Source organism: Sebastes umbrosus, chromosome 3, assembly GCF_015220745.1.
Source record: "Sebastes umbrosus isolate fSebUmb1 chromosome 3, fSebUmb1.pri, whole genome shotgun sequence".
NCBI lineage: Eukaryota > Metazoa > Chordata > Actinopteri > Perciformes > Sebastidae > Sebastes > Sebastes umbrosus.
This window is the reverse complement of record NC_051271.1, coordinates 9,891,418-9,906,132: the sequence shown is the minus strand read 5'-3', so window position 1 is coordinate 9,906,132 and position 14,715 is coordinate 9,891,418. Positions and strand designations below refer to the sequence as shown.

General features: G+C 38.8%; 1 protein-coding gene across 1 annotated transcript; it reads left to right on the top strand.

Annotated features, from left to right (window-relative positions):
- Positions 1-1,151: 1,151 nt before the first annotated feature.
- atg4da (autophagy related 4D, cysteine peptidase a) lies at positions 1,152-12,569 on the top strand. Its single transcript, XM_037763822.1, has 11 exons — positions 1,152-1,526; positions 4,598-4,865; positions 5,013-5,096; positions 5,466-5,639; positions 6,645-6,996; positions 7,112-7,176; positions 7,340-7,491; positions 7,626-7,704; positions 9,769-9,845; positions 10,064-10,183; positions 11,196-12,569. Exons 2-11 carry the CDS (start codon positions 4,649-4,651, stop codon positions 11,373-11,375), a joined length of 1,500 nt encoding a protein of 499 aa, XP_037619750.1. The 5' UTR covers positions 1,152-1,526; positions 4,598-4,648; the 3' UTR covers positions 11,376-12,569.
- Positions 12,570-14,715: the final 2,146 nt, after the last annotated feature.

Here is a 14,715-nt window from a genome sequence, read left to right as displayed (position 1 = left end):
CTTGCCGCCTCTCACTCTTTCGTGACTATAATCTGTAATAACAATGTTGCAGCAGCATATTTTATATTATGTTATCACAGTAAACACTTGTTTAGATACAGTACATGCAGGCAATCATCCTTTAATTAATAATTTTCACAGAAAAAAAAAACCTTATATGTCATGGCAGATGTAACTACTAAAATAAAGTTGATTGTGGCTGTATTCCATTTATGTTTGTTCATTCGGGCTCACATGCATGGCTTAGCCTACTTCCCAGCAGGGGGAAAAATGTGAAAAAAATAATTAATATAGTTTTTCACAAGGCAGAATGTCAAATGTGAATAAAGGCCTAATGAGGTTATTTTAAACCTGTGCACATCAGAATCAGAATCTCTTTATTCGCCAAATGTACAACAGGAATTTGTCTTGGTGATACAGCACAGTAAAAAGTAAAAGAAGCTAGAAAGTTAAAGGCAGATGAAAACAATAATATATTCACTTCAGAATGGTAAAATGCTGCATTATTCTACATATACATATATAGTCCTGGCAAATATACACATAAAATCTTTTCCGTTAACATTCATTAAAAATAGATAGATAGATAGACAGATGGATAGTAATTAACTTTATTGATCCCGAGGGAAATTCAAGTTTCCAGCATGACAGTTCCATAGTGAAAAACATGTTAGTAAAAAGGCAGTAAAAAAGTTAGTAGTGCAAAGTACAAAGTACAAAAAAACATACCAGGTATAAAAGTACAAGGAGATGAAGAAAACTGTTGCAACTGAATATAGTGCAGGGTAACAGCTGTGATACACGTCTATTAAAAAAGTGAATATAGTGCAGAAGAGACTGTTAAAAATGAGTATAGTGCAGGGTAAAGTGCACTGTATGCATTATCTGTCCTGCAGACCGTTCTCCTATAAATAAATATTAGACAAATGTAGCATCAGTCACTCAAATCATACATATATTTATACAAATACATATCATTCATCTATTAACTATCATATGACCATTACATAACTCTAAGAGTAAATATTAGCCAATATCAACCAATCAGCTTTCTCTATCACTCTAATATTAACCAATCAGCTTTCTCTATCACTCTAATATTAACCAATCAGCGCTCTCGCAGTGATTCCTTCGACCAATGGCGTTGAGGCCGGAAAGGACAACAGGAAGTGAACGTCCTCTGCTGTCAGAGGGAGAAGCTAAAGCTAAAGCGGTTAGCTGTTCAGAGGAGCTAAAACCACCGCTAATGTGCTAGATTATCTTTACTACAATGTGTTTAAAGTAGTTTATTAGTTGAATGGAGGAACAGGTAACATACTGACATGCTGTGTTTTGTCGAAAAGTGATTAATATCTCGGGTCAGTCCGGTTTTAATGCTAGGTAGCTAACGTAAGCTAGCTTTGGTAAGCTAGTAGTACATTACATGTTTCTGTGAAGACTGCAGTCTGGAGGAAGACAGAAGAGCATCGCTGAAATGAGTCAAGATACTACAAAGCATCGAGCATCTTAACCCACTTTTACAACAGGTACGAATTTTATTAGCTAGTGTGGCTTTAATTGTTGGTATTATGTATATTTAAAGGAGTTAAACTTGACTAATTATAGGCTTGGATCAATCAATCAATCAACATTTATTTCTATAGCCCTTTACAATAACCAAAAGGTACCCAAAGTGCTTTAAGAAATAACAGGAATAAAAACATAACATATCATAAAAAGGTACATAAAAAGCACAGGACAAATGTCACAGCTCTACTAGGTATTAAAAGACAATCTAAATAAAAAAGTCTTGAGTTTAGATTTAAGAAGTAAAAGGTCAGTGATATAGTGTGTATATCATGAGGGTAACTTGTTCCATAGTTTAGGAGCAGCGACAGCAAAAGCACGATCACCCCACAGTTTATACCTCGACCTTGGATGTTGTGTTAAAAGAAAAATGTGTTGTTGCAGGACCAAACTAATAAGTTACATGGAAATTACTGTAATGAAGCCAAGACCAGTAAAATACTGCAGAATGGATGTTACTAGCCATAGGGTTACTGAATATGACATATGTCATCAGAAACATGAAATATTTGCAGTAATAAACGAACACTTGAAACATGAGTTTATTCCTTTTCTGTTGTTGTGTTCTTCAAGTGACTGTTAATTATATCTTCTGGAATAGGGATTAACATTTTTAATATAATATCCTGTCTTATATATTCTACTGATAGGAAGGAGTTCTTTTATATGTTAATGTAATAAACCAGTAATCAGGTCAGCTCTGATCACCTGACTAAGAAAAATAACTCATGTAATGGGTAATGGTATTGTTTGTAAGTTACTTTGAAGAAAAAGAAAATATACTGTAAACAAGTATGGATTCTACAAATGAGCACAAAAGTCCAAGTATAAAAACATTCCACATTTCTCTGTTCACTGACAGTGTATTTATTTGTACCATGTTTTTGTTTTGTTTGTGACACCTGAAGTGCAGTATGTGTAGCAGTTATGTAGTTGTTTAGCTAGTGTAGCTTTAATTGTTGGTATTAGCTATGTTTAAAGGAGTTATTCACTAGACTAATTATAGGCTTGGATGTTGTGTTAGAAGATAAATATGTTGTTGCAGGACCAAACTAATAACTTACACTGAAATTACTGAGAATGTTGGTCTAAACGTTGTTGACTTACTGCCCTCACACTCACATTACTAGGCAGTGTCAGATACAATCAGGGTCTGAAATTAAGTCTTTTCCTCACGTGCCACTCTGGCAGGTCACTGAATATTTCTACTAGACACACAATTGTTTTTTCTGCCACTTCTGGAATCTATGTAGAACGCTTTAGAATTGTAAACTCTAGGGCTGTCTGGCGATACGATACCTATCATGATACAGGGGTTACGATTCAATATATTGCGATATTATTTAAATCTAAATTTAGGAAAACGGTGATAGTATAAAAAACACACCACCATATGCATACAATTTGAGTAAAATCTTTAAATTTGTTATGCAATCAGAATAGTAAGATTTGCATTTCTCTTTGCAAATAAAATAAAGTATTGACTGAGTTAATCTTTGCTTGTAAACTATTAATTAGAAATCAACACAGGGTTTTTGAGAATCGATACATTATCACTAAACATAATATTGCAACACTCCATATTTTCAATATTTTCTTGCACTCCTAGTAAACACTGAGTCAGTGGTGAACAGACAGTAGAAATGTGGATCATGTAACCTTAATCCTGACTATTTTTAATTTAGGAATTGCTTTTTAAGAATGATATTTTTTAATATAAGGAAAACCTATCTGCCATGGTCGCAGGTGACCTCAAATTTGTACCTGCCACAACCAACATTTACCCTGTTATTTGGCAGGTGGCAGGTGCTAATTTCATTTCCCTGGATACATGTCTGTCCTGCTTTAACAAGGTGTTTAACAGCTTGATCTGCAATGAGGAATGATGACAAGCCTCCATAATAATCAGATGACTTTCACAGTTGCTGAGAAATGCCCGACATGGTATGCTGCTTGTCAAATGCTAATCACATGACATACATGTTCCCCATCAAGTGTGCAATCGGTGACTACACACATGGTGCTGCTGTTCCCTGTTGAAACTACAATTCATCAGTTTCAGGGATAGGGTGGAAAAGTCACTGGTACTTTCCTTTTGTGTATTGTGCATTATGAAAGCAGTAGTTGAAGACAGATGACTTAAGTTTACACTGACAAACTTTGCATTTATTTATATTTTTCAGGAAGTGAGGACTTGCATTTGGCCTGCCTACAGACTGGTTGTAGTGTCGTTTTCCTTTACAGTATAATAAAACCATGTGTTTTTTAGAGTATGAAACTTCATTTATAGGAGGGCTGGGCAATATATTGATTTTATATCCATATCGTGACATGACAGTAGATATCGTCTTAGATTGTGGATATCGTAATATGGCATAAGTGTTGTCTTTTCCTGGTTTTGAAGGCTGCATTACGGTAAAGTGATGTAATTATCTGAACTTACCAGTCTGTTCTAACTGTTCTATTTTTTTCCTTTAACTACTCAATCATTATATCCACATTACTAATGATTATTTATCAAAAATGTCACTGTGTAAATATTTTGTGAAAGCACCAATGGTCAACCCTACAATATTGTTGATATTATATTGTGATATTTGATTTTCTCCATATTGAAATCTTATCTATCTTGAAAATATCCCAGCCCTTGGAAATGTAGTTTGACAAAATAATTCTGACTTAAGGTCTACTTACCAGCTTTTTCTGGGGCCTTCAACTGGGGGTGCAAGTTCCATCATTTCCATTATTGATTAATTTGCAGAGGATTAATCTGCCTCACAAAAAAAAACTTTAACAGGGAGAAAAAGGAAGATCCCTCTTCCAGGATTCACATACGTGCAATGTATGTTCTATATAGTAGACAGATGTAAAAATGGTAAAATGATGATTTACCCGATGTTAGGTTAAAAAGTACAAACACATATCAATGAGTTAATGTTAAGTGTAGATTAAAGAGTTTCCGGCAGAGTGAAGAATGTGGACACAACATGTCATCAGTCAATAAATGACCTATTTTTCTTTCCCCCATCAGTTCTGTGTTGCAATGAGGAGCTCCAGTGTTCAGCTCTGAGGGCTCAGAGGCATGAACTCCGTTTCCCCCAGTGCAGTACAGTACGTAGGGGGAGTGATGCAGGATGAGCTGGTGGAGAGCCGGCGGCAGCAGCCCCTGGAGCGGCAGGGCAGCTTCGGTCCCAGGCTGCCACAGACTCCAGATCCCGGCAGAGAGGCAACCGGAGAGCCTGACGAGATGGACAAACTGAAAGCCAAACTGATGTCGGCATGGAACAACGTCAAATATGGTTCGTACTTAGTCTTGAAGGAAGAGTTTGTGGATAGGCTATATGCATATACTGTATATTTATATAATAAGGCTGGCAAGATTTGCGTTCAGCTCTCTGAATGGGCTACTTTGCTAACTTCCGTTTTCTCTGCTCCTCTTTCTGTAGGTTGGACTGTTAAGTCTAAAACCTCCTTCAACAAGACATCGCCAGTCACTGTCCTGGGACACTCCTATCTGCTCAATAGTGAGGGTAAGCTCTAAATACACAAACGTATCTTAAAAATCTCAAGGTTGATCCCTTTCTTATCAAAAGTGCCTGACAGCAGATGCTGCTTTTCTTCTCTAGAAAGAGACTCCAGGTGTTGTAGTGATGTGTGTTTTGGTTAACCACAGCGGTGCAAGTCATTTTCCTTTTGAAAGGTTGCTGGGTTTACATCAGAGACCACAAAGCAGTAGACCAAAAAAAAAAAATTCCCCTCGCTTTCCTTTCACATGTAAACTGATCTTTCTCATGTCGGATAAACATGAGATAAAATTCATGAACAGTGTGAGTCAACATAGTGTAAGAGTTCTCTTTCTTTTTCTCTGTTTCGTCCTCCACTCCTTCACCTCCTCTCAGACGAGGTGGAGCGGTTTCGTCTGGCTTTTGTGTCCAGGATTTGGCTGACCTACAGGAGGGAGTTCCCTCAACTGGAGGGCTCCACCTGGACCACAGACTGTGGATGGGGCTGCATGCTGCGCAGTGGGCAGATGCTGCTGGCACAGGGGCTCCTGGTCCATTTGATGCCCAGAGGTTTGTCTTTCTCACAGTTACAGTTTTACTTTCACCCACAGAAAATATAGGTACATTTAAGCCTGGCTGATATTGTTTTTTCAGTGAATCTGATCCAGTTATCTCGCAATAGTGTGACACATATTACATTCTCTCTGCAGAAAGTAAGTACGCCTTTAAATTGAAAGGACTAAGTTTTCTTGAGACAGATAATGGGACACACCTGACCTCTTTTCATACTTACTTTTAGTCTAATTCATGTGTTCTTCTTCCCACTTTTTATATCTCTCCCGCAAGTTTTTAATATGCCTCCACGCCGGCGATAGCCATGGCTGGAGTCATGTGTTTATATATATTTTTGAGTTGTCCGTCTGTACGTCTGTCCGACCCATTCTCATGAACACAATATCTCAGAAACGCCTTTAGAGAATTACTTTAAATTTAGCAGAAACATCCACTTGGAGTAAAAGATGAACTGATTAGATTTTGCTGGTCAAGGTCACTGTGACCTCACAAAACACATTTTTGGCCGTAATTCAAGAATTCATATGCTAATTATGACAATTTCACACAAATGTCTAACATGATAAAATGATAATGTGATGACGTTTTGACCAGACATGATGTAAACTCTAACTTGATTGGTTTGCAGAGGCGTACAACTGCAATGCTGTAATTCTATTTTACGCAGGTTCACTCATTAATGCTGCTGTTCATCTCTCTCCTTTTGTCCTTTTTTATTCATATTTTATCAGCTTTACTTACCTTGATCTATTTCTTTTTCTATTCATTGCAGACAGTGTTTGTCTGTTTCATGGCCCCTTGTGTTTTGCTTCTCTCTTCTGCTCCATCTCTTTCTGTGTTTTTCAATTTTTTTTTTTCATTGTGTCAATGCTGATTAGTATGGCAATCAAAAGAGGTTGTTTAAAGCTAAAAAGAAAAAGGAAATTCAAGATAAACATTCCCCAGATATTTAGCCTGGATGTGATTGGTTGCTAAGTCAAATGCCTTGTTTGTATTCTGTAGATTGGGCTTGGCCAGATGCTCAGCAGCTAACGGAGGTGGACTTCGAGGTGTTCAGACCGCGCTCCCCGGCCCGGGCTGTAGGGGTCCCCATCCCCTCCTTTGGCTCTCCACGTGGATCCAACACCCCAGAAAAGTCTCTGACGAGTGATCAGGCCCCCAAATGCAGCCAGAAGAAGAGACCTGAGTCTGTAAGGGACAGGCAGGCAGAGCCCATCCACCACAAGCTGGTCACATGGTTCGGGGATCAGCCCCCAGCACCTTTTGGGCTTCACCAGCTGGTGGAAATCGGCAAAAGTTCAGGGAAGAAGGCTGGTGACTGGTATGGGCCCTCTATAGTGGCACACATAGTACGGTAAGGGTGTTGGAAGAGGCTTTGTTTTTTACAAGCAGGGATTTACAATTGACATGATTTACATAGTTAAGCATTCATTGGAGTTATGAATCTTCTTTTCTTTTCTTTTTTTCAGAAAAGCGGTAGCCAGAACCTCTGTGCTCCACAACCTGGCTGTATATGTGGCTCAGGACTGTACAGGTGAGATTAAATAACAGACTAGATATCTATTGAGTTTAATAATTACTCCTTGTGAGAGTCCAGGTCAGAGGTATCAGTATGTTTCTTGCTTTGCTCCAACATGTATTCCTTCTGGAAATATCTAAAGAAGTCTTTTTCATATTTTTTCTCATCATGTGTTCAGTGTACAAAGAGGACGTGGTGAATCTATGTGACCTGTCACTAAGCCAGACTCCCCCCGATCCGTCCAGCCAAGCCTGGAAGTCTGTCATCATACTGGTGCCTGTACGGCTGGGAGGGGAGGCCCTCAACCCGTCCTACATCGAATGTGTCAAGGTCTGAATATTCTGCCTTCACACCACCCATCCAACGAGCCCTCTGAGCTCACTAGACTAATGTTTAGTGATGAACTTAAGTTCTCTCTCTCATATCTCTTAACCCATATTGAAAACATCTGTATTCATTTCCAGAACATCCTGAAGCTGGATTGTTGTATTGGCATCATCGGAGGCAAACCGAAGCATTCACTTTACTTCGTTGGCTTCCAAGGTGAGAGCTTTTCTTCTTTTTTTTTAAAGAATGAAAGGAATCAAGGAATTTAAGACTTCAGAGGAAGGACCTGGGCTGCGTCGGAAATCGCATACTATGCACTACATACTCAATATGTGTACAATCATTCAACATACTTTTGTGTGGATTAACTTTTTGGATGCACTGAACTGTAACTGTAATTAACACGTCACTTCCTGAGAGCCTCCTTGTCTGTTGGGGACACATAACCATGGTAACCCGTACCAGCCTCATGGGACCACACAATGATTTGTGAGAGTTATACAGTCTGAACTAATTTTAAAAATAAATTACCCCTCTAGCAAGGTAAAATCTTATACTTGCACTTAAAGTGAAGCGTTATTGACATTACAGAGCTGTCTGCCATTGTTTGTTATGAACGTTCTCGTCACTACCACATTGCATTGTGGGATATATATGCCAGCGTAGTGTCCAGTATTTGCTTACTGTAATATTTCACTGGGATTGGTATGCAATTCACCTACTATGGTTCTATACTAAGGTTTCAGACATACTAAAAAACTCACACACTGTTTTAGCGTACTAAATAGCATGTTAGTGTGGAATTTCTTTGGATACAGCGAGAGCCAGGATCAAAGAGAAAATGTTTGGCAATATCTGTCTCAGAAATGAACTGTGCTCATACTATTATCAAGACACGGTATACTTGCGCTCAACATGTTGCACTCCTACTACTGCCTCCCTTTAATCTTTTGACTCCGTCTCACGGTTGACTCACCTGTCAAGAGTTGATAAACTAAAAACACAGTGTGCACAGTGAGTGTGTTGCTGTACGGCTGAGTGAACCACCAACTTCTGTTCTTTGTTATTGATGAGGGCTCTCTACCTCTTTTTCTAGAAGTGCACCTTTCCCACGGTGGTGTTGGTTGCATGATGGTGATACTGTGTTAGCTGGTTATCCTTTCCTAACCATGAGTTATACTCACTAACTTAAAACAATGATTTAAACACAGCATGGTATAAGCACAAGTATACACTTTACTTTTATTTTCATGATGTTCAAAAACAACTGGGAGCTGACGAAACTTTGCTTTGAGCTCATCGGCTGTTTTTGTTTATCACAACTCCCTTGAGAATTAAATATTCTGCTTCAACAATTCTTTCAGTACACAATAATAGTAATAATAAAGACAAGCACTCGATGCAGGTCCGTCTCCTTCAAATGTTTGCTCGTTATGGATTGTATCAGGGTTGCAACTAACGATTATTTTCATTATGGATTATTTTCTAGATCAATCGTTTGGTCTATAAAATGTCAGAAAATAGTGAAAAATGTCCACCCCAGGTTCTCAAAGTCCAAGGTGATGTCTTTAAATGTCTTGTTTTGTCAGTCCAGAACCCAAAGATATTCAGTTTAATATGATTTTAAATCAGAGAACAGCAAGAAATCTCCATATGCGAGAGGCTGAAAACAGTATTTTCTGCCATTTTTTGCATGAAAAATTACTTTTAACGATGGATAGGTTATCAAATTAGTTGACAATTATTTTTATCTTGATCGACTAATCGTGGCAGCTCTAATTTGTACACAGGCCTGTTAAAAATGTAAATGTCTAATTATTTCTGATAGGAATCGTGTAAAGCTGTCATCTTCAAAGCTGTGTAATTACAGTCAGAAGGGAAAGAATAACTGGGTTGCTGCCTGTGACGTGCTTAGAAACCATCACTTCCTAAAATATACTTCTTTCTAATCATTAATTTCCTCTTACTGGAACAATGATTCTGAAAATCATTAACAAGACACACAATAGAGGAAGTGAAAGTTGTTTTGGAAACCAAAACTTGTTGCAGAAAAACAAATTAATACCTTTAAATACAGAGGTAGATTTTTTTTTGGTGCCAGAATCTAACGATTGTTAAAAGAAACTGCGGTTCATCGCATTTGGTATTAGCATCACTGCTCAACCATGGCATCTTGGGTCAGTGGGATCGATATCTAAGAATGGGGAAACGGCAACTAACACTTTGCAGGTGGTGATTTATTTTAATTCCTCGTTTTGACTTCTCCTTCCTCTCTGTTAGACGAGCAGCTGCTATATCTGGACCCTCACTACTGCCAACCTGTGGTGGATGTCTCACAAGCCAACTTCTCACTGGAGGTTAGTTGCTTTGTGTTCATCTCTCTTTGCATTTTTGTCACTATCTCTCTCTCACTCCAGGCTGACTGGCTTTTTATCAGATCATATAGGACTTGGTCCATGTGACTTTCTTGCTCAATAGTGTTCTGACTGTACAGACCGTTAAAGATAACATGTCCTGTCATGAACATGTATTGACCTGTATTGTTTGACCTCTGTCTGCTTCTGTCATTCTCCAGTCGTTCCACTGTTGCTCTCCCAAGAAGATGCCCTTCAACCGCATGGATCCCAGCTGCACCATCGGCTTTTATGCCAAGAACAAGAAGGACTTTGAGTCTCTATGTTCTGCTGTTAGTGTGGTGAGATTTTACACCCTCCTACCACTAGCTGACTCTAAATTTGATAGCATTTAATAAAAGAAGAGAACATAACATTTAACTTCATACTCTGTTCAGAATATTTAGATCAATCACAGAAATTAACCAAACATGCTACACAGATCCCAAGGTCTGCTATAGATACTTGCGTGATACTATTTACGATGTATTACAAAGGTGTAGACCACAGCATGCTGACAACCTTCTTTTTTAACTTTGAGCACAAAATTAAGTTATTTGTTAAAACAATTTTGGCAAACAGTGTGGCTTATCAACTTATGTAAACTTAAATAAATATGAAATATCATAGAAATGCCAAAATACACAGGTGGGGGGCTTTAATCACCTGTACACTCACTCGGACAATTTGAGTAGTTCACCTCGAGGCGGCCGCAGTTTTTAGAACCAGACGCCGCAGTTGCTCTCCACCGACTGTAGGACCCAGGGCATGATGGGAAATGCCTGGCTGTCTCCTGATCAAATAGCTGATTGGCTCTTAGCTTTGACAACAAACGCAAACACACAAATTTGTCAACCTGGAACTTGGCTAGCTTCGTCAAACAAAAGAGACGCTGCTGGACTTTTTTTTACTCAGCATATCTGTATTCCTCTCAAAGGTCAACTTATTGGCAATTATGATACCCAAATACTTGTAAAATTCAACAATCTCAACATCTTGTCCATTAATTGTAGTGTTTGCAGGAGTTGGTTGTTGACGTCTGAAATCAATGCACATGTCCTTAGTTTTTGTCACGTTTAATTCTAAAAAGGCTTCATTACACCAGTTTAAAAAATAGTTAAAATTTTGAAAGTCATTTTCTCATTGGTTACAGTTCTAGTATAATTGTGGCTCACAAACAACATAGAAAGGACTTGATTTGATAGATATTCATGTGCTCTCTTAACAGGACATTTTCTTGTTGAGTCGGTCTACTTGTGAGATATTCTGGATATTCTGGGACATTGTGTTAACTTGATTTTGTCGTCCTCCCAGGCCCTGTCATCATCGACGGAGAAGTACCCCATCTTTACCTTCGTAGAGGGCCAGGGTCAGGATTATGGACTTGAGGGTCACAGCAGCAATCACAGTGGATCCGCAGCCCACATCCTGCCCCCCGGCAGACTGGGCAGGAGTAACAACAGAAGGAACAGTGATGAGTTTGTCTTCCTGTAAGACACAGAGGAGGATGCTCTCTCAGCTCTCACCTGTAGTGGGCAGCAGAGGACACCTCATTTCCTTTCAAAGGGAAAGACTTGATTCTGTTGATGGTGCAGCTGAAAGGTGACGCTTTTGTGCTTTATCGCCTTCACTGGTCAACAGAAATAAAAACTGTGTTACTTCTGTCATCACCTTTTGTGTGGATGGGTATTACAAGCTAACAGACATTAATGGGTACTGTCTGGAGCATTATTTTACTGGGCAAAAGCATGATTTCAAAATGGATCATGGTTGGAAATGTTTCAAGTACTTGAAGTAGTCTTGATTCACTTTTATCAGAGACCCCAAAAAAAGCCTCAAAGTCGAGTATTTATTAGTTAAAAACAAGCGTTTTAAAGTACTCCATTCAACTACTGTGTTTCCGTCCGGGTCCGAACTGGACAGGAAGGTGATGTGTGGTCTACATGATATATGATAAGCTCACTAGTCAGTTATGAGGCATGATGCCTTCACTTGTATGATATACCATCTGCTGAACATCTCCTGTTTGTTTTTCATTCTTTAAATTAATTTATCGGGTTTATGAGTGTGTGTTTGCGTGTGAGCGAGTGTGGGGGGTTAGTGTAGATTATTAGTCTGTCTTAAATAAGTGTACTGATGTATTTAGGAGTCTTTCATGTTGAGTTTCACTCTATTCTTCCAAGAGCATCTTGAACAGATGTAAATTCATTCTAGTGTTACAATTTAGCCCCGAATATCACACAGATAACCAGGGTCTTGATCTCCCACATGCTCCGATATTGATCATTAAGAATATATGAAACACTCCCAGAAATCTGCTCTCACAATGCTCCTGAAGAGTTACTCCAGCTCCCAGGTTGAGGGGTGAAGAGAAATGATCCCTTCTGTTGGAGATGGATGTGTATCTTTACCTGGTAAACTGTGGCTTTTCCCATGAAGCAGGATTATAAAGTTATCTGGATGCATTTGCAAAGTAAAAACCAGAGCAGCTATTTTGACTTCTGGTTCTGGGTTTTACTTGGTAAAGTTATACAGTCAGTAACACCGGCCCGAGCTGAATGGAGTTTTTGCTGCAGTGTCATTTGTGTTTAGTTTGGCCCTTTTCTACGTGAAGGCTACTACTGCAAGTTGCACTACTACTGTTATTTGGTTTGTTGTCCTGATTAAACTTCAAACACTGGAATCACATTTTACTTGTATCTCATACTGTCTAGATTAGCAGTTCTGTTTTGTTCTTAACTGCAGCACTGACTGTTTACTCTCAGAGTGTCCTTATCATCAGTTTGTTTTGCAGGAGGATGCTGTTGTACATTGCATTTTACTGTAAACTAGTCTTCCAACATTTAATTTGAGAAGCTAACCTGTCCTGTGATCTGGTTTCAAATCTCTCTCTGTAACCTGGACAGAAAAAGGCCTGAGGGAAGACCCCCAAAAGTGCTTTAGTTTTCGAGATACCCCTACCAGAGGTAGAACAAAGCACAACAATGATTTTCATATTCTCTTAGGTTTCCCAAATCTGAAATGGATTCGAGTATAAAAATATTTTACTGCAAAAGTGGTTAAATTGACAGATATTGTGACATAACCCATAAATAAAAAAAGGCCGAATTGGAGATGGCACACCAAAGCTCATGTAATTTCATAATGCTAGCTCTGATTGATCCAAAATTTGATGTGATAATGGCCAGGGGGCTCTTCTACGTGTGTGAATAAAACAGAATGTGAATATATTGATGCATTGAGGAAATACAGTACTACAAACACACAAGTACAATAAGCGGAAGTATCAAATTTGAAGGTCTATGATGAATGTATTTATTTACTTTTAGGTAGCGTTGGCTGGGATTGTCCTAGAAACACCAATCAGAGATTTCTGGAATGGTATGACTGTGCTGAATCCAGCAATATATGATATGTAACTGTAGCAGGTATGGTCAATGGTCTACATTAAGAAATGTATCACGTGTTCCAAGCATGAAATGGGGGTAAATGGCATATCTGCAGTCAATAGATACTTATTAATACATTTCAATCAGGGAGAAATTATTACACACCAATTATTGAAAGTTTTGTATCAACTTAAATTTAAGGAGTAGATATATGTTCTTGATGCAATTGCAAGTAATAATTTGTACTTAAACTTTTAAGTAAGGGATAATATACAGCGAGCCGGTCATTGTTTTGGAATAAACCCTGACAGGGTGATGCGGCACCCCGATGCAAAGCATCGCCCTGAAGGGGTTTATTTCACAACAATGACCCACTAGCTGTACATTATCCTGCTTATTACATGGCTAATTACTTCAGATATCAATAATTTGACACAAAAATGGTCCTCCAGAGTCCGAGATCAGAACTGCGTGCATAGCAACGGTCTGTTATACATAGCAACGGTCTGTTATAAAGAAATAACAGAGAGTAGAACGCCATGATTGACCGATCAGAATCGAGTATTCAACAAAGTCATGTAATAAGTATGAATATATAACACCCATATAAACACAAAACGTTCCCTGGACTATTTTCGTCTTGCTTTTTCCATCGTTTGAATGCAGCATGTCCATCCACATTATCTTCGGTGACAAAATGTGTCATGTTTGGACACTCAAGAAAGGTGCACAAGCAAAACTCAGTTCACACTGAGAAATGCATTTGAATTTCATCACTGCAGGATGGGTTTAGGATGTTTCTGAGCTTTTGTGGAGCCGCTGGTCTCTGGAAGAATGTGGCCTCATGGATCCGTCTTCTGACTGTCTATCTTTTTCCAATGGGATTCCAGAGAAGTGCAGAAGAGCCATGCCATCAATGACGTACGCAGATGGTTCCTCTGAATAAGAATAAAAGAGAGAATAAAAAAAACATTGTTGTGCTTTGTTCTACCTCCGGTAGGGGTATCTCAAAATTTGGGGTGTCTTCCCACTAGCCTATTATGGGTTTGTACTAGAACACAAATGTTTGAGCTGCATCACCTCTTTCAACCCTCTGTCTGAAACACTCTGTTTGAGCACCTGCAACAGATCCAGTTCTCTTTATACATCCATGCCCCAGCAGCCATGTTGAGATCAGTTAAGGAAATATCAAGCAGCGCCCACCAGCCGGAGCACAGCCAATAGAAACGCTCAATAGAAACGCTCTCTCTCTCTGAAATGACCTGTGATTGGTCAAAGTCTCCCGTCAGGTGCTAGATTTTTTTAAAGTCTGAAAACAGAGCCATGAGGAGGTGCAGAAGTCTAGTTTTCTCTCAGAACAATTGAATTACAATATGCTGAAAGGTTATTGTGGAATTTTTGCCCAATGATGCCACAAATATACTGCCTACCCCTGCATTAAAGGT